This window comes from Colobus angolensis, unplaced genomic scaffold (assembly GCF_000951035.1).
Source record: "Colobus angolensis palliatus isolate OR3802 unplaced genomic scaffold, Cang.pa_1.0 Scaffold20, whole genome shotgun sequence".
NCBI lineage: Eukaryota > Metazoa > Chordata > Mammalia > Primates > Cercopithecidae > Colobus > Colobus angolensis.
In genome coordinates, this window is record NW_012115155.1 from 3702259 (window position 1) to 3722803 (window position 20545).

Genomic DNA, 20545 nt, shown 5'->3' on the forward strand with positions numbered 1-20545 from the left:
CGGGGCCTATTGTGGGGAGAGGGGAGGGGGGAGGGATAGCATTAGGAGATATACCTAATGTAAATAATCGTTACAACAGTAACAATTATGAACATATATGCATCTAAGAACAGAGCTCAAAATATAGGAAGCAAAAAGTAACAACTGAAGAGAGAAATAGATAATTCACCAGTATTAACTGGAAACTTCAATATGTACATTCCTTAATGGATTTTAAAAACCAGAAAGAGGATCAACAAGAAAATAAAAGACTTCAATAACACTATAATCCAACTAGAACAAACATCTATAAGATATTCAAACAAACAATATCAGAATATAGATTCTTCTTTTTTGAGACAGGGTCTCTCTCTGTCACCCAAGCTGGAGTGCAATGGGACGATCTCAGCTTACTGCAACATCAACCTTCCAAGCTGGAGAGATTCTCCTGCCTCAGTGTCTCATGTAGGTAGCTAGGACCACAGGCACATGCTGCCACACCCAACTAATTTTTTTTATTTTTTTGTAGAAAAGGGGTCTCACATTGCCAAGGCTGGTCTTGAACTCCTGGGCTCAAGCAATCCTGTCTCAGCCTCCCAAAGGGATGGCATCACACGCATGAGCCACTGGGCCTGGCTTACAGATTCTTTCCAAGCATACATGGAACATTATCCAGGAGTCCACATGCCAGGCCACAAAAATAAGCCTCAATAAATTTCAAGCCGGGCATGGTGGATTACACCTGTAAACCCAGTACTTGGGGAGTCTGAGGCAGGGAGATTACATGAGGGCAGAAGTTCGAGACCATCTTGGGCAATGTGGCAAAATCTCATCTCTACTAAAATTAGAAAAAATAGCTGGGTGTAGTGGTGTACATCTGTAATTCCAGCTACTTGGGAGGCTGAGGCATGAGAATCGCTTGAACCCAGGAGGCAGAGGTTGCCGTGAGCTAAGATTGTACCACTCCACTCCAGCCTGGACAAGAGAGTGAGACTCTGTCTCAAAACAAATGTTTTTAATTTAAAGAAAAGAATTTCAAATGACTGAAACCATATAAATTATGTTTTCTAACTACAATAGGATAAAATCAGAAATTAATAACAAAAAGAAATGAGAAATCAAAAAATGTAGAAATAAAACACTCCTAAGTAACAACGCAAAAATGAAAACAAAAAGGAATTAGAAAATCTTTGAGATATATGAAAACATTAACATATCAAAACTTAGGGAATACAGCTAGAGCAGTACTTAGAAATTCATAGGTGTAAATGTCTACATTAAAACAAGATCTCAAATCAATAACCATCTTAAAAAACTGGAAAAAGACAAGTACATCAAACCAATCAAAAGTAAAGATTAGAGTGAAATAAGCAAAATATATACAACAGGAAAAAGAGAAAAATCAATGAAACTAGAAGTTAGTTCTCTGAAAAGACAAAAATTGATAAACCTTAACTAGACTGACCAGAGGGGCAAAGGCTCAAATTAATAAAAACCCTGAAAGGGAAGGCATCACTGCTAAGCATGTACAAATAAAAAGGATTACAGGGGAATTCTATGAACAATTATATGCCAACAATTAAATAACCAAGATAAAATGACTAAATTCCTACAGAGACCCAAGCTACCAAAACTGCTTCAAAAAGAAACAGAAAATCTGAATAGACCCCTAACAAGTAGAGAAATTGAATTAGTGACCTCTAACAGGTAGAGAGATTGAATCAGTGACTCAAAAAAAATCAGCCTGAGACCAGCCTAGGCAACATGGCAAAACTCCATCTGCACAAAAAATACAGAAATTACCCGCACATGGTGGCATGCACCTCTAGTCCCAGCTACCTGGGGGGCCGAGGTGGAACAATTATTTGAGCCCAGGAAGTTAAGGCTGCAGTGAGCAATGATCATGCCTCTGCACTCCGGCCTGGGTAACAGAGTGAGGTCCCACCTCAAAAAATAATAACAAACAAAAATAATTTTTAAAATTAAATAAATGAACAAATGAATGAATGAATGAACCAAGAAAGAAAAGGCCTGGTCTCCAAGAAACAGCAGATGCACCTGCCGAGAAAGGTGAAGCAAAGACCCAGTATGACAAAGAGATGTCAGGTTAATGGGTTTCCAAGAGGCAGTGAAGGCAGCCAGTCCAGGTGGAAACAGGCTTTAGGGACTTACACAACTGGCAGAGAGGTGAGCAGGTATCCAGCATAAACCACGTTGTGCTGTGCCGTTTGACACAGTGAGCCACTCTTATCCCACTTGTTGGGAATGGTGGGGGCCCTCCCCAAATCCACATTTCTAGACACCAGCCTGGGGCCAGGCCTGTAAGCAGGCCTTTCTAAGGACAGCAGTCTCAGGCCGGCTGCATTAACTCTTTCCTGTACTCTCACCTCGCTAGATCTCGGTTCTACCATGTCGTTTCTCCCTGATTTGCTAGTTTGCTGTGGTTACTTTCCAAACACACAGAGGAAGCCTCCTGTTAAGATGGAAACTGTGTACAATGGTGGATTCACGGTCTGGGGTCACATCACGTTACACAGCATGGCGTGAGGCCAGCCCTGCAGCACGGCAGGGTTTCACTGTCGAGACCTGTTTTCCGAACAACCACGGTGCCTTCGTCATTTACCAGTCCCTTCCCTTGATATCATGCCTCCCTGATCATCGGTGCCCTGCAACTGTCCCGGAGAGCTTGTTCGGTATTGCGGCTGACTTCTTTCTCCTCCTGTGTTCTCACCGTACATTCAAAGACCAGAAGGCTGAGGTTCACAAACAAAGGAATTAAAAAAAAAAAAACTATTCTCACAGATTATCTTTCGTAAAGAACATGAAAAGTAGTTTTATTCCCATCTAATCATCCTGTGCACAGACGGTGAGAGCAGTTCCAGACCAGGCATGACTCTCAACCACAAGGAAACATAGTCCACTTGTTTGCCTGTGGAGCCACCACTTGAGGGTCTGGGGCCCGCTGCTGTCATATCTGCCTTGGAGACATCAAGACAGTTAACTCCTGTATATTTCAGTATTCCATCCCATTTCCAGATGCCCAGTATGCCATAAACGATTTTGTGAAACAGGGCAGAGAAAATTAAAAGGCAAGTCAGAAGAACAGGGTTTTGAACTTGGTTCTGACTCTTAGTAGCAGTGTAATCTACGTCTCTAGGCCTCTGGGGTTTGCATGGACAAAATGACAGGCTCAGATAAGCTGCCCTGTGAGTCCACTCCAGTCCTGTCTGGAATTTTTTTGTTTGTATTTTTTTTTTTTTTTTTGAGATGGAGTCTCACTCTGTCGCCCAGGCTGGAGTGCAGTGGCCAGATCTCAGCTCACTGCAAGCTCCGCCTCCCAGGTTTACGCCATTCTCCTGCCTCAGCCTCCCCAGTAGCTGGGACTACAGGCGCCGGCCACCTGGCCCGGCTAGTTTTTTGTATTTTTTAGTAGAGACGGGGTTTCACCATTTCAGCCAGGATGGTCTCGATCTCCTGACCTCGTGATCCGCCCGTCTCGGCCTCCCAAAGTGCTGGGATTACAGGCTTGAGCCACCGCGCCCGGCCCTGTCTGGAATTTTAACATTACTTTCCCCCTTAAAGGAATGACCCAGGGTAAAAGTTTGGAATTAATTTGGTGTTAAGTTTCTCCATCACAGTTAAAATTATACATATCTGATCATTACATTATTTTAAAAATTTGGACTATAACAAAGTCACATTTCTGGACTCCAGTTGTCTTGGGTCTGATGAGACACTGATCCCTTTGCATGGGCTTATACACATTGAGAATGACATGAAAACAGAAAGTTACATTTAAAACATGATTTCCAAAATTGTAACTTATGAATTTTTATCCAAACACATCCTGGAATGGCTTCATTCATTCAAATGTATTCTAGGCACCTACTATACTAAGTGCTGTCTGTACAGATATAGATACAGAATCTTAGATACAGAAGCATAAAACTGTAAGAGTGCTGAATTTTTCAATACCAATTGCTTTTAAAATCAGTATGTGGCATGGGACCTGGCCAGTTTGGGTGAGAAAGTCTCATTTCTGAGGAAGTGGAATGGGAGGGGACCCCGGATGTATGATCTGAACAAAATCTCCAGCTACCCTCTAACTGTATATTCTTTGAATAAAATAACCACAACAGAAAAAGTACTGCAAATCAAGATATTAACTGGAAAAGAATGGGGGGGTAGAGCAGAAGAAAGGAAAAAATCTGCACTCACCGGGACTGTGGCAATCCTTTTTTACTGAGATCTGCCCTCACACGTTCTCCTACATGTCTGTAAATTTCCACTAAGCTGTTTATTGCTGCATCTCGAACCTAGATATAAAAGAAGAGATCTTACAGCTGCTCTGTGTCATCCCCCAGCAAGTCCTGCTGGGATACAACAGGCCATATACCACCCCAATTTATCACCATTTTACCAGTGGAACTGTGAATACAATCCTTATATACATTTGTCTAGAGAAAGCCATGTTTGACAGTTTTCACTTTGCTGATACAATGTCAAAGGGTAGTAAAACTGTGGGACCCCCATCCCTAAATACACGGTAAAGTGCATATCCTTAGCTCTTTGCATTCTTTAAGATAATTTCAGAAAACTGGAATTTTCAGACCATCTTTCCAAATTAAGAAACAACACTAAAAATAAATAAATTATACTAAAAATAAAATACCATGTGAAACACTCTGGGTTTAAGTCAACTAAACAAATACTTAATGAGCAACAAAAATGGAGAGTACAGGCTATACGAAGTCCCATACTCAAGAAGCCCCTAGTCCTAAGAAGGAGATTTTTTAAAAGTCCTAAAATTCTACATTCATTACAGGGCATGATGCAATAGACATTATTCAAGAGCATAAAGAGCTTGCGGTTTAAAGAAGGGAGCAAACACATTAGGGGATGTCAAGGGATGCTGTATGAGGAAAAACCACTGCAAAGTGCTTGGAACAGCAGGATTTCACCAGGTCCAGATGGAATGAGCGGATTCGAAGAAGACACAGCCTGTGCAAAGGCATGAAAGCAGACATGTACGGCACATGCTTCAGGAAGAGGAAGTACGCCAGTCTGGCCAGACCAGATACAAACTAAGAAAGCAGCAGGAAATACAAAATAAGGTGTGAGAGACAGGGTAGATTTTTTTTTTAACCTGGGAAAATTTGAATACAGACTGTATATTACACATCACTGTATCAATGTTAAATTTCCAGGGTGAGAAAAATGACAAGTTTATATAAGAAAATATCCTTGTTATTAAATGATACACACTGATATGTGTGGGGTTAAAAATATCATTACAGGCTGGGCGCAGTGGCTTACGCCTATAATCCCAGCACTTTGGGAGGCCGAAGCAGGCAGATCACGAGGTCAGGAGTTCGAGACCAGCCTGGCCAACATGGTGAAACCTCGTCTCTACTATCAATACAAAAAAATTAGTCGGGCATGGTGGCGCATTCACCTGTAGTCCCAGCTACTCAAGAGGCTGAGGCAGGAGAACCCAGGAGGCGGAGTTTGCAGTAAGTAAGCCAAGATCGTGCCATTGCACTCCAGCCTGGGCAACAGAGTGAGACTCTGTCTCAGAAATAAAAAAAAAAACAATTAAAAAAAAAAAAATCATTATATCTGCATGTTACTTTCAAATGGTTCAAGAAAAAAGTGTGTGTCTGTATATGTATGTATGTGTGTACACAGAGATACAGAACAAATGTGACAAATGTTAACTGGTAAATACACTCAATTTCTCTGTACGTTAAAAAATTTGCAAATAAAAAGGTAGGAAGAAAAACATTTTTAAAATATAAAATGGAACCAAGGCCAGGTGGTACTGGGGGAGGCTGTGCTTAATTCAGTAAGCAAAGATGGGAGTACAATATCAAGGTAGTGGTGAATGGAGAGAAAAGAATTAGGAATACGAACAAAAATTTACAGTTTGAAATACTGAAGGTAGCCCTCTGATTTAGCAGTGTTACATGACAGATAACTTTACTCATAATTTTTATCTCTTCCAGGGGAAAAAGGCAAATCTTAGGCTATATTATCTTGTCCCCCAAAACCTCATGCTATGGACTGAACTGTGTGCCCTGAAAATTCAAATGATGAAGCCCTAACTCTCCACCATATTTCAAGATAAGGTCTATAAGGATGCAATTAAGGGCCGAGCACAGTGGCTCACACATGTAATCCCAGTGCTTTGGGAGGCCAGCGCAGGAGGACAGCTTGAGCCCGGGGTGTCTGACCAGCCTGGGCAACAAAGTGAGCGCCCATCTCTACAAAAAAATTTTTTCTTAATTAGTTGGGCCAGTTGGTACTCACCTACAGTCCCACCTACTTGGGGGCCTGAGGTAGGAGGATCACTCAAGCTCAGGAGTTAAGGGCTGCAGTGAGCTATAATCCTACCACCACACTCTAGCCTCAGAGACAAAGCAAGACTCAGGCTTTTTTTTTTTTTTTTTTTTTTTTTTAGAAAAAGAAGGTAACCGGGTATGGTGGCTCGTGCCTATAATCCCAGCACTTTGGAAGGCCCAGGCAGGCGAGTTCAAGCTCAGGAGTTCGAGTTCAGGCGAGTTTGAGGTCAGGAGTTCAAGACTGGCCTGGCAAACATGGTGAAACCCCGTCTCTACTGAAGTATACAAAAATTAGCTGGGCATGGTGGCACACATCTATAATCCCGGCTACTTGGGAGGCTGAGGTAGGAGGATCACTTAAACCTGGGAGGCAGAGGTTGCAATGAGCTGAGATCACGCCACTGCACTCCAGCCTGGGTGACAGAGTGAGACCTGGTCTCAAAAAACAGAAGGAAAAAAAGGAGGCAGTTAAGGTTAAATGAGGTCATGATGGCAAGACCCTAAAATTAGAGGATTAGTGTCCTCATAAGAGAAGCCAGAGAGCTGTGCATGCACATAGAAGAGGTCATATAAGCACATAGTGAGATGGCAGCCATCTACAAGCCAGGAAGAGAGACCTAACCAGAACTCGGCCTCCAAAACTGTAAGAAAACTAATTTCTGTTGTTTAACTCACTCAGTCTACAGCTTTTTGTTATGGCAGCCAGAGCTGACAAACACAGATTATCAGTTTATTTTGGGGGAAAAAAAGTAATTTCTATTGTTAGGAAACATTTTTACATTGAAAAATGCAGTCGGGCGCAAGTGGCTCACGCCTGTAATCCCAGCACTTTGGTGGCCGAGGCAGGCAGATCACTTGAGGTCAGGAGTTGGAGACCAGCCTGGCCAACATGGTGAAACTCCGTCTCTACTAAAAATACAAAAAGAAAAAATTCGCCAGGAGTGGTGGTGAGTGGCTGTTAGTCCCAGCTACTTGTGAGGCCGAGGCACAAGAAACGCTTGAACCCAGGAGGTGGAGATTGCAGTGAGCCAAGATCACACCACTTCACTCCAGGCTGGGTGACAGAGCAAGATGCTGTCTCAAAAAAAAAAAAAAAAGAAAAGAAAAAAAAAGAAAAAGAAAAATGCACATATTACAGAAGTAGTCAATGAGACTATAACTTGAGTATTATTATTAAAGTGTATCACCACTGCTTATTTTCTAGGGATAACACATCTGCTCAAAGCAAATCTCAATGGGTGATCTCTTTCAAGAACAATCAATACCCAGTCAGCTACTTAGAAAGTCTGGGCCATAAACGTTTAAGAGATTTACTGGAAAAATTACTAGCTTTAGAATCAATTATTAATAAGGAGACTTAAGGACCTACTTGGCCATTTAGGGAGCTGTGTAACCTTAGACAAAACACTAGAACTCCTTTGGTCTCAGTTTCTTCCTTTGTAAATTGAGGATTGCTCTGAGGACTGGAAGAAATAACAGTTTCACTCAACAAATATTTGAAGGCCTACTAGGTGAAAATGAACTGAAACGCCTACACAGGCCAGGCAGTGACATGAGGAGTGAATGACTGCAGCAGGCTGAGTACAGGGTGACAAATGGCACTGGCAGGAAACCCTGGAGGCAGGGACAGAAGAGGGATAAGGTGCAGAGGTTCAGGCAGACGGGCCAGCACCACCCAGCCACAGAGGAATGGAAGCACAGCTGTACCAGACCTTCTATTCTTTCAAGACAAGTTAAAAATATAAATCTCCCAAATATAAAATCATTTGAACTCAAAATATAAAATTAAAACACTCTGCAGGCACAAGCATACACACACCCACAAATCTACAGGCTGAAGCCAGCTTTACGCCAGCAGTCTGCGGCCTATAGTTCGTACCTATAAAGCAATCAACACAATGGCTAGTGTTATCGATATCTTTTAAACCAACATCTTTATCCTTTAAAATAACCGTTCCTTAGACCTAGAAAGTTACAGGGTCAGATAGTATTTAGGGGTCTAAACTATTCTTTACTGAAGAACTGCAGATGAACAGATATTCTTCGGTACTGCAAAGTAGGACACTCTAATAGAGAAGAGGTTTAAATAAAAGCCATTCAGCCGAGACTGAAGGACAATGCAGCTATTCGCTTCTACACAGGCTCTCACTGGTCTCGCGCTGCCTCTCCCTGCTGAGCCCTCAGGCTCACCCCAGAAAGGCACCACAACGTGTCAGGCCATGAAGACCACAAAAAGACAAGAGCCCCATACAGGCAGCATGCTCTGCCAGGTCTCATATGCGTGCTTTACAGAATCTGAGGTCTCCAACGTCTGACCACGTTGTTCCTTCCTTCCTCATAGTCACTGCACAGAGGAGGGTGTAGAGGCTGGCAAGGTTAGTCACCTGCCCAAGGCCCCCAGATCAGGAATGGCAGGCTGGGATCCAAAATACTACCTCACTGGAGCAAGCCAACATTCTTACCAGCACACTGCACCTTAATGCAGATGCCAAAATAAGGGCTTCCTGCAAAGGAAAAAACTCAAAAGAAGGCTTCCGCCCTAGCGTGCGGGACAGGGAAGCAGTCTATAAACTGATGAAACCCTAAACCCACCCTGTCCTCCTAGAACCCAGCACAGCCGCACAGCCAGTGCCTTGGAGCATGGGTACCCCAGCACCCCACACAGCTGGGCCCAAAAGCTCAGCCCGGCCCAAGAGCTCACCCCTGGCTCCCAGGCTACAACTGTGGCGGGCCACATGGGAGTTCTGGCAAGCCGGCAGCAGAGGTGCTCCTCCCTCCTCCTGAGCTCTGTCTAGCTGGAGAGAGCACGGAATGAGCAATGGTCATCAAATGTTTCAAGATGTTTTAGGCTTTGAAAATATGACCAAACTCAACAAGAGGGCCAGCAGTCAGCATGGGGAGTCCCACTGGATGCCACCCTCTGCCAGTCTGCCTGCAAAAAGGGAGGTGAGGTGCGTGAAGATGAAATCAAAAGTTTTCAGGCAGAACTCAGGTTTTTCTTATCTAGTCAAGGGAATTCCTATTGTCAGGATGCCCTGGACCACCGGCTGCCTCTGTTACAGCCACTGCCCTGTTCTCATCAACAAGCACAGACTTTGTACTGAAATCCACACCTCCGGGAAGAAAAGCTTCTCTCAGCTCAGGAGGGACATCCTTAGTGTATGGCCGTCACATAATTCTAATCCCTTCCCAGCAGCTGGGTCACACAAGAGCATGGAACGCAACTCTCCAACAATGAAACATGCGGGGAGTCTGTAGGAAAGCTTCTGGAAAACATTTCTCTGCTCTTGGAAAAAGACATTCCGGGAAAAGTGAACACTGGCTGGGTATCTGACGATAGGAGAGAACTGCTGATTCTTGGGGCCTAGGAGGTGACAATGTTATTAAGGTTATGTTTTTGAAGGAAAAAAAAAGTCTATCTTTTAAAATATTTAAGAGTTAAATAAATGTAGTCTAAGATTTGCTTCAAAATAATCCAACTTTTGCTTCAAAATAATGGGATGCAGGAGGGAAAAAAGACAAAACTGAACTGGCCTTGTCAAATGAGCTGATGGCACATGGGGACGCTTTATGGCACTATCACTACTTATGTGTATGTTTGAACCTTTCAATATGAAAGTTGAAAACAGAAGAGGAGCTCAGGAAGCAGCAGCCTCCCCTCTGCCAGGCCAACTATGCATGCGTACGGCAGCTGTGCCTGTGCTGTGCCTGTGCTAAGAGCTCCAGGGGGCAACACACACAGGCTGAGATGCCTGGGACTCCCGCTCCGAGCTACTGGCAGATCCCGGAAAATTCCTATGTCAGGACCCGTCATCATGCAGAATGACACATTTCCCCACTGCTCTAATGATTCTGAGTTAGGATTTCAGTTACTTGTAACAAAAGCATCCTAGCCCACACACACTGTGCACCTGTGGCCCATTCTGAAAGGCTTCCCTGCTCTGAGTCACTGCACTCAGACCACTAAGGAAACGAACACTTGCCGAGTTAATTTTAAACACCAAATCCAGTCTATGTTAGCCGCTGCCCAGTTAGAGCTGAGAGGATTCTCCGCACGCTGGCTGTATGGAAATGAAGAGCTGGAGGCTGACCACTAGATCAGGCGCCTGAGGGCAGAGACAACACTGATACAATAGTGTCCTCTCTGGTCTGAGACTTGGCAAATAAAGGAAAGTTATTCAAATAATTATGGGGCATTGGGAACTGCAAAGAGGAACAAGTTATAATCCTAAATCCAGAAGATCAGAAACTAGTAGGAAAGATTAACGAAAAAATTAAAATAAAGGCAACAGCAAAAGCACATGCAAGCTACACAAGAACCCCAGAAGCAGGAATAACGAACTTGGTTAGTATCGGGGAGGTGGATGGCAGAACTTCCTGGCAGAAGAGAGATACGGATTGAGTGTATGTCTGTGTATGTGCGTGTCTATGTGAGCAAATATATGTGCGGACAAACCATTCCCAAGGCACATGTGAATATATGGATTATTTTCAGAGTGCTCAGTTTGGAATACTCTAGCCGTAAGTCCTGTCTACTACAGAATACTGAAAGCTGCCCATAGAGTACCAACTTCATTTTACGGATGAGGTGGGGGAAATGAAAAAACATAACAAATAATAAGAATTTTCTCAAAAGCAGACACACAGGCCTAGAACTCAACCCACAAAACCACTATAGGTTCCAAACTCCTGGCCAAAACCTAGGGCTTCCTGGCACAAAAAGTATAACTGCCATTAAAGACACTAGGCAAGAAGTGCTAACGTGAATTTTGACTTAATGAAACATTTTAAACAAGTCTCACATTTTCTATCTTATTTTTAAAAACTATCTCTTTGTTTCTTCATAAATTATTTTTTAAAATTATACAATCTATGATTTACACAGAAGATGTGATCCATTTAAATGTACTACTTTTGTTTCTCAGTTGTATTATTACTATTACTCACAATCAGTCAGGAGCACCTGATTTGTGGTAGTGAAACTAGTGTCTGGTATGTGGCAGTATGTGTACAGTCTACTCCAGGGCTGCCAATGTTTGGTGTAAGTATGGCTATGTCAGTATCAAAAATACATCTCAAGACACTAAGGCTATCCTACAATTAAGGCTTTTCATATTTTTAAAGCACTATACACCTGAGTTTCTCAGAAACCCACTGGCACATGGTAGGTGCATGATTTCTGCAAATGAAAATGGCCATCTCAGATGATGAGGAGACTACTGAGTAACTTGGCCTTCTGAGAGTCTTCTACTTGGACCAACAGGTCACCCAGCACCTAAGAACATTCACTTGTAAGGACTCTCATAAGGATTGAGGGGTGGGGCACTTACCACTGCCTCCACTTTAAAGGGGAAACTGAGGCTCGAGATCCAAGTGACCCCAAGGTCAGCTATTACATACAAAGCAGGGATCTATGCCTTTAACCTAGGTGTCTTACATCGCCTTTAACCTAGGTGTCAATACCTGATGGTAGCTCAAGTATTAATATTTAACATACTCTGCCTTTTGGCAACTTCAGAACAGTATGTCAAACTGTTAAAGACTCAACATTATCTTAAATTCTTAAACAACTGAATCAACATTTTGAGAATGTGGGATTGTGCTGATCGTTTGAAATTTAATCTGTGTACTTCTAAAATAAAGGAAATCTTGTTAAAATCCCTAGAGAACTTACAAGTTAACTCTAGATCTAAAGGAAAAAAACAGTATCAGAGAGTAGCCCAACACAAAAGCAGACTAGGCCCTACCTGTCTCCTTTCTACCGAAGCTTTAGGGAACCTTTAAGTGAGGCCTCCTCTAGCAGAGAACTTCAGAGAAAAGGAAAACCTGCGAAGAGCAAGGCACTCTCCCAGGCTCACCTGAATAGCTTCAAGGATGAGAGTGGACCCATTCAAAATATTCGATGTGCTTACAGTCCACTCCCAATGTCTCTTAAAATCTACACCGAATCCATGATCTTCTGGGCAGGGAAATACTGAGGTTGTTCACCAGTGAAGAGCCCTAGGACAACGAGGCATTTCCTTCACTTTCCTCTAGAGGATGTGGTCCACCTCGGTCGCAGAAGCAAAATTTGAGTCTCAGAAGCAAAATCAAGCTAGTAATCTCCATCCCCTTCCCCAGAAAGCCCAAGGATCCAAACAGACAGGGCAGGCCCACAGCATGAGCTCTCGCTAAATATATGTGGAAGAAAAAGAGGAAGAAGGCCAAACAGGGGTTAGTGAGGGGACCCTGTGGGATGGACTGCAGTGTGGTGCCCAGCCACACAGTGCTTCCCTCCCCAAACCAGATTCCAGACAACGTCCCTTGCTGTCGTTCTGGATGGTGTAGGTCTGGCCTGTGTTTTTATACTGCCTCCGCCACGGAAGTGCATTTAGAGGAGCCAGCACCGCACCACCCACCCCAGGTTCTAAGATCTCCACAGGCAGTGTGAACATTCGCATCACCTGTCTGGCCAAAGTCAGCAACTGAAAGAGGACAGAATCACCTCAGCAAGCTGGCTTTTCTGCTCTGCTAGAGCGCTCCACGTGGCAGCGGCCACACCCCCAGAGTGCAGCCTCTACAAAGGATTTTTCCCACGGAAAACAAAAACCAACAAAACCCAAAGGGGGAAAGGTACAAAACAATAATCTATTTGGTAATTTAGAATCTTTTCAAAAATAGTTCATTTTTAAATTAACGTTGAATATAAAGTATGATTAAGTAAATAAAAATGTCTAGTCGGGTGTAGTGGCTCACGCCTGTAATCCCAGCACGTTGAGAGGCTGAGGCGGGCGGATCACGAGGTCAGGAGATCGAGACCATCCTGGCTAACATTTAGTAGATTTTAGTATCTACTAAAAATACAAAAAATTAGCCGGGCGTGGTGGCGGGCGCCTGTAGTCCCAGCTACTCGCGAGGCTGAGGCAGGAGAATGGCGTGAACCTGGGAGGCGGAGCTTGCAGTGAGTCAAGATCATGCCACTGCAATCCAGCCTGGGTGACAGAGCAAGACTCCGTATAAGAAAAAAAAAAAAAAATCCTAAGCATTTCTTTCCAATGCCATGTATTTTCCTTTTCTTTTCTTTTTTTTAGACAAAGTCTTGGTGGGTTGCTCAGGCTGGAATGCAGTGGCACGATGCTGGCTCACTGTAAACTCTGCCTCCCAGGTTCATGTGATTCTTGTGCCTCAGTCTCTCAAGTAGCTGGGATTACACGTGAACACCACCATGCCTGGTTAATTTTTGTATTTTTAGTAGAGATGGGGTTTCACCATGTTGGCCTGGCTGGTCTCAAACTCCTGGCCTCAAGTGATCCACCCACCTTGGCCTCCTAAAGTGCTGGGATTACAGGCATGAGCCACCGCACGCCCAGCCTAATGCTATATATTTTCAACAAAGGCTGAAAAAGGGCATGAGTGGAATAAGAAAGCAGGGAGACAGCAGACGACAGGCAGTGAGGAGGGGAGAGGCTGGAGTGGAAGGAGAAGCACAACAGCCAAAGAGAAGGGAGAGACACCTGCTGCTGGAACTAAGAGCAAGGTAAGGAAAGAGCCTGGAGAGCAGGAGAGCAGGGGTGCAGACTCAGGGGAGCTAGAAGCCAGGGGAGGCTGGGGGGAAGGCCAGCCTGATACAGCCTCCTGGGAGGGTAACTTGGCAGTTATCCACTAAGATTTCACAGAGAGGCCACTGACCATATAGATTTATCTTGTAAATTACTGTTCCATTTTCTGTCCCTTCTTCTAATGAAGTATCATTCTTATCAGTTTGTATGAGATGACATAATAAAAATGACCCTGGTTGAGAAACAGCATTGAAGTGGGAGGAGAGTTCAATGCTACTTCTCCAGCCCAGACTTGCACAACTTTTGAATTGCCTGGTAACTCACAGGTGAGACAGCCAGCTCCTCTCCTACCCTCACACTAAGGAAGTGGTATTTTTCGTTAATTTAGGTAAAATCTGCAGTTCTTAAGGGTTCAGCGTTCGAGGAGTTTCCATAATGATATACACAGTGGAGCAATCCCCCCCAAAGCAAAATGTAGAACATTCCCATCACCTCAGAAAAGTCCCCTCAGACCCTCTTCCAATCATTCTCCCCCACTTCAGCAGATTCTGCACCACCTCCCCCAGCACCACCCCTTTTGGCTGCAGAGGTGGTGGCCAGACATCTTATCTTGGAGGCTGGTCTGGATAACATCAGCTTCTAGGCTAGTTGATTTCTCAGCCCTGTGTATAGAAGAGCGCAGAGTGGCCACCACATTTACCAATTTTAAACTGAAACGCAGACTTATTTTATACATTTAAATGTATAAATATTTTATAAATGCTAATGGGTACTGGATCTCTTAAAAAATCACCATTGTTCTATGAAGATTAGGACTCCAGTCCCACCCACCTGTTGGGTATACACGGAGCACCAGAATGCATCTCAACAGTCTGTAAGCAATTACCTCCCCCGAGGGCTTTCCTTCTCACTCACCTGGCTGTTTGGATCTCCAAGTAAGTTGCATATATGTGGCACAATCTTGCTTAGTGTTAAAGTCTGCGCTCCAGAGCTGAAAACAAAAGGAGTGCTTTCTTGTTACTGAGAACTGAAGAAAGACAGACGCCTGTCTGCCCACACCTGCCCTTCCCGTGTCTCCCCAACCCCCATCACCACCTCATACCAAGTCTCTCTCCATCCCATCCACACTGGCTCCAAAGTAAATGTGTCCGATGGCCCCTTTGCACAGAGTTCAAAACCTAGGGTGGTTTCTCCCAGATGAGTCTTCCTCCTGTCCCCCAGGGCTCTGGCCAATCCGGCCCTACCTCTTTAAGGCTGGGCCAGAGCACCCCAGGTCCCGCTTGCCTCACAGGTGCTGCCTCTGCATTACTGTTCTGTCACTGTAAGCCAACTACGAGTCACTGGAGGGACCTTGTTTAACTCTCCCACGTGCTGTGGCAGAGCTCTCTGCTACGGTAGACATTCAGGCAATACCACTGGATGAAAAGACTGCAATCAAATCAGAACATCTACCTACTGGGGCACATCTGAGCCAAGTACTACCCTACTGGGGCACATTTGAGTTACAATTTTCACCATCACCATCCCCGCCATGAAAAATGGCCTTTGTGAATAAAAATCTCTTGGTTATCTGCCTACTACCTTACCATAAATTCCTAGAACTGGAGCTACCGTGATCAAAGGCTAGAAGTTTTTTCTTTTTTAAAGCTTCAGCTACATATGGCCTAATTTAATGGCACTGAAAAAGCTAACACATTAAGATGGAAAAAACTTACAAGTAATATAAACATTACAATCTCAATTTTGTTTTTAAAAATAACATAACTTTACAGATTAGGATAAAATGTACCAAATTTAACAATGATTATCTGAAGGTGACAGAATTACAGTAATCTTTATTTTTTCCTTGTGTAAATTTTTATGATATATACAGTATTATTTTCATAATCAGAAAAAAAGTCTTGAAATTTATAATTTTAAAAAAGCCTCTCCTAAAAATAAGCACATGAAAAAAATGTTCACCATCAACAGCCATTAGATAAATACAAATTAAAACCACAATGAGGTATTACTACACACATATAAAAATGGCTAAAATAAAAAAGTGACAACATCCAATGGCTAGCAAGGGCATGAAGAAACCAGATCATTCGGACGTTGCTGGTAGGAACGTAAAACAGCGTGGACAACTCTGGGGAAAAAACTGGCAGTACCTTTTAAACTAAAAATGAACTTACCAAATGACCCAGCAAGTGTACTCTTGGGCACTGATCCAAGAGACATGGAAACTTATGTTCATGTAGAAACTTGTACATGCATGTTCACAGCAGCTTCATTTATAAAAGCCAAAAACTGGTAATCACCCAAATGTTCCTCAACAGGTGAATAGTTTAACCAACTGTGATACATCTATACCAAGGAATTCCATTTAGCAATAAAATGAACTATCAATGTCATGTGTAACCTCAAGGGTATCATGCTGAGTGAAAAAAAGATAAAACTCAAAAGGTTACATATTGTATAATTCCATTTACATGACACTCTTGAAATGACAAAATCATAGGCAGGGAGAGCAGATTCGTAAAAATTCAAACAGATTCACGGTTGCCAGGGGTGAGGATGTAGCCACACATGGCAGCATGAGGGAGCCCTGCAGTGACTGTACAGTTGCATATACACACAAATGCACGTGTTTACCTGAGACACTTGCACAAGTTCTAGGGATTGTATCAATCTCAGCGTCCTGGGACTGATGCTGTACTATAGTTATTCAAGGTGCTAACATTGGGCAAGGGTGGGTAAAGGGGGCGTGAGACCTCACACTACACTTCTTTGCAACTTCCTGTAAATCTATAATTATTTCTAAATAAAAAGTTAAAAAAAATTCAGCCAGGTAAAAATGTCAGGCTCATCCCAGACTTACGCATTGAGTGTTGCTATAAGGCAGAGACAGATGCCCTCTCGAGTACGGAAATTCTTGTGTTTGAAGCCTCCAAGCATTCTGTCCCATACGTACTGTAGACGACAAAGAACAGGTGAGGAAAGGGGAAGACCGCTGCAGCTGTCACTTAGTAAGGGAGCAGCAGAAGGCAAGCCTCTTAACCAGTGCCAAAGTAGTCCCATCCTCTACCAACACATTCAATCCTCTCAAGAGCACACTGGAAAATGATGACATCTATCATGTTACCAAGTATACCAAATTCTAATTGTTAAAACATATTCATTTACATAATTGCATTTAATTCTCCCAAGAACCCTAAAAGGGAGGTATAACTGTCCTCATTTTATGGGTGAGGAAAGCAAGGCCAAAAGAGCCAGTGAGTTGTCAAAGATCACACACTCACACTGAAGTACATTAGATTCACTAATTTATCCAATACCCCCATGTTAAATCCACTATTCATCTCACACTTTTGTGACTTATTTATTTCAATATCTTGTATGGGTAAACAGACTGAACGCTGTGAAAATTTTTATCTGTGATACATCAGCTTAAGTCTATGGAGTCACACCGTTTGTGCAAGCGCACACACACACACACACACACACACACACACACCCTCTCGCAACTGCACGCATGCGCACTGGCCAGCTGACCTCAAAACACATCTCTTGCCCCTACCTGGGGATTAGCAGCTTGATCCATGATCTTTAGCAGCAGAGTTTGGTCCTGCTCCCTCACAGAGTCTTTAGCATCTCCTAGTCTGTCTATTAGACTCGGCAGCACTGAAAATCAAAATGGAAACTGATCAAATGAAACCCTATTTGGGGGTCTGCGGTCACCAAGTATTGCTATTTCAATTACGTGGGAAGACAAACCCCTGACCTAAATGATGTATCTCCTTCTAAAACCACTCATCTTTGCTCACAGCTCTACTCTCCTTGCTGAAATCCATGAAAGTCACCAAAAGAGTCTGCAAAATCCTTTGCATGGACAGATATACTATTTGTCTTCCTCCTTACCCTACGTTCCTCCAGCCAGTTCCAAACGTATTTGTAAGCTGATAAAAATGGAAGACCTTGACAGGAGGAGTCAATAGAAAGGAAAATTTAGGTAAAAGACAAGGAGAGGGGCTCCAGCATATGTGTTTGAGGGTGGAAGGGGTAGGCACTTATGAATAATCTTACATTTCATCAACATTGTGTATTTTTAGTTTTACATCACACCCAAACACACATGAGACAGAGCCCAGCTCTCCATCTTCCCCCACCTACCCAGTGTGGACCCTCCCACCAGTGCTCCAAGTGCACCTGTAGACTGGAGATCAGCTTATTTTAAGAGCTTGCAAACCTCTATAACAAGAGCTATCCCTGAATAATTCAGCTAATTTAGGAGGAAAATGGAACCCTATTAAAATATCAAATTTCTAAAAGTAAAGGTTTTTTAAAAAAATTTGTAAACAGTCGGTGCTAGAATGGGAAAATAGCTCACGACCTTTTCAGAAGGAGCATATTGGTCAGAAACTTAACAGAAAAGAATACGTGTACCAATGTAAAATAGAGAAATTCCGTAAGGAAATGGTTGCACAGAGCTGCTTAGTGTCTATACTGCCCCCATGAAACACCGGAGGTCAGGAATTCAGAGGTATTTAAATCTATGAAATCTGTGGGGTTTGTTCCATTTTGCTGACACATCGTTTTTCCTTCAGAATAAGAGTGAACATTTACCATACACTTGTAATGACATTTACAATCAAGGTGAAAATGGTAATGCCAACCACAGTCATCTGGGGAAAAATACAACTGGCTTGGTTTTACAGGATTTCTCAAAGAAAACTGCCTTTCATTAAAGGGGACCGCGGTCAGGGTCAAATATGACTTGGTTGGCACTAAAGGGTGACAGCTAATTTAGCATAAGAAATAAAAATGGCACTAATATTTCATATTAGAAACGTATTACTAAGTTCCATATGAGAACACAGTGAAGCCAGTACAAAGGTATGGGGGAGGGTAAGAGCGCCCGCAGACCCAGAGGCCAGGAAGCCCAGCGGGAAGGGAAGGCAGCCGGGCGGCCGGCCGGGGCTGCGGGTGCCACGGGGGCTGCGGGGGAGGGCGGGGACTGACTGACTGGGAGGAGCGGAAGGGAGGCCGAAGGGGCTGGAGGGGAGGCAGGGTGGCGGCCGGGAGGGTTTGGGAGCAGCTAAGTGGAGAAGCCGGGGAGACCGAGGGAAGGCTGGGGGTCTGAAGGGGCCGGGTCCGCTCCACAAGTGCCGCAGCTCACCTGTGCCGATCTGCGCCTTGAACCGATCCTGCAGCCGGGTCACCAGGGCGGACAGGATGTCCATGCCCAGCAGAACCACCTGCAGCGGGAAACACCGGGAGCCTGTTAGCGGCCGGCCTGCGGGGCAGCGCTCCCGCCCACCCGCTCCGGGGACGCCTCGACATTTCTGGCCCAGACGCAGTCCGAGAGTCCAGAGCGCGCATGCCGACTTGAGGACCAAAGAAATTAGCACGAGGAAGGATGATCTTCCACCAAAAAAGCTGTGTACAGCTATAACGGAAAATACTCGGTGAGGAGACACGAAATAAATGGCAATACAGCGTAGCCAAACCCAGGTTAGCCGCCCGTGGAGTTCGAGAGAGCGCCATGGCCCCGCCCCCGCCAGCCCCGCCCCGGCGAGAAAACGTATGCAAATTTTCGAGCGGCCGACGCGCGGTCTTCTGGGTAAAACCGAGCCGCCGCTTTTGCGACCCTTCAGGAGCCTCAGAAAACAAAGAATTGGTGGTGTCGAAAGCCATGGAGGCTGGAGGTAAGCTAGCTACCAGGCCGACTAGGGCGGGACTCACAAATTAATCACCACAAGCCAATCAGGTATTGGCGCTTCCTGCTTGCAGCGCACGCAACCACTACCGCAACCATCCTTTTCTTGGGGTTGCGCTACTGTCCAATGAGCGCATAGTGAGGGCAGTACTGCTAACGCCTAAACAACACACTCGCATCAACTAGAGCTTTGCTTTATCTTGGTGCAATTTTTGGAAAAAATGAAAACCCACTTTTCCGAGACGTATAAGTTCAAAAAGTAGTAAACTGCAAATTAAGTGGAACTCCTGTAGTTGTCCGTCAAACCAGTAGATGGTGCACAATATATATGAATTCACTTCCTCACCAAAACTCTTTCCAGTTTGCTGTGTAAACGGGGAAGGGTTTCAATGTAACTTTACCCCGGTCATTCATGTAACACCAGCTTTATGCTGAGCCAGCCTAGTAGTCCAGATCAACTTTCAATAGGAGGCTAAGTTTCAGTAGACCTTTGTACCTCACATAAAATATAATCCCAGCACTTTGGGAGACCGAAGCGGGCGGATTACGAGGTCAGGAGATCGAGACCATCCTGGCCAACATGGTGAAACCCCTTCTCTACTAAAAATACAAAGATTAGCAGAGCCTGCTGGCGCACACCTGTAGTCCCGGCTACTCGGGAGGCTGAGGCTGGAGAATCGCTTGAATTTGGGAGGCGAAGGTTGCAATGAGCTGGTATCCCGCCACTGCACTCTAGCCTGGCGACAGAGCGAGACTCCGTATCAAAAAAAAAAATAAAAGTTAAATAGTGAGCTTTCTATGAAATGGTCCAATAGCCAGATTAAACCCTTCCTCTGCAGGAAGCAGCTTTGCACTGTAAGACTTCATTAAACACGCTTCCAACACAAAGCCGAGCACTGCCCAATGTTCACACAACTACCAAACAGGATGGGGCAACAGTTAGGATTTCTTGTATACAGCCTCTGCCTGCGTCTGGCGGCTGATAA

At 44.2% G+C, this 20545-nt stretch overlaps 1 protein-coding gene across 6 annotated transcripts in view; it reads right to left on the reverse strand.

The window, feature by feature from the left end:
• The window catches only part of CLASP1 (cytoplasmic linker associated protein 1), a 313075-nt gene that overhangs the window by 175374 nt on the left and 117156 nt on the right, over window positions 1-20545 (reverse strand). For 5 of the 6 annotated variants that reach the window (XM_011941646.1, XM_011941643.1, XM_011941644.1 and 2 more), the window contains exons 3-7: window positions 19020-19098; window positions 17421-17524; window positions 16722-16813; window positions 14774-14849; window positions 4198-4295 (exon numbers count right to left, since the gene is read on the reverse strand). The exons of the other annotated variant lie outside the window; for it this stretch is intronic. In XM_011941646.1, coding sequence (XP_011797036.1) covers window positions 4198-4295; window positions 14774-14849; window positions 16722-16813; window positions 17421-17524; window positions 19020-19098 — 449 coding nt within the window. The remainder of the gene's footprint in view (window positions 1-4197; window positions 4296-14773; window positions 14850-16721; window positions 16814-17420; window positions 17525-19019; window positions 19099-20545) is intronic. 6 annotated transcript variants of the gene reach the window in all.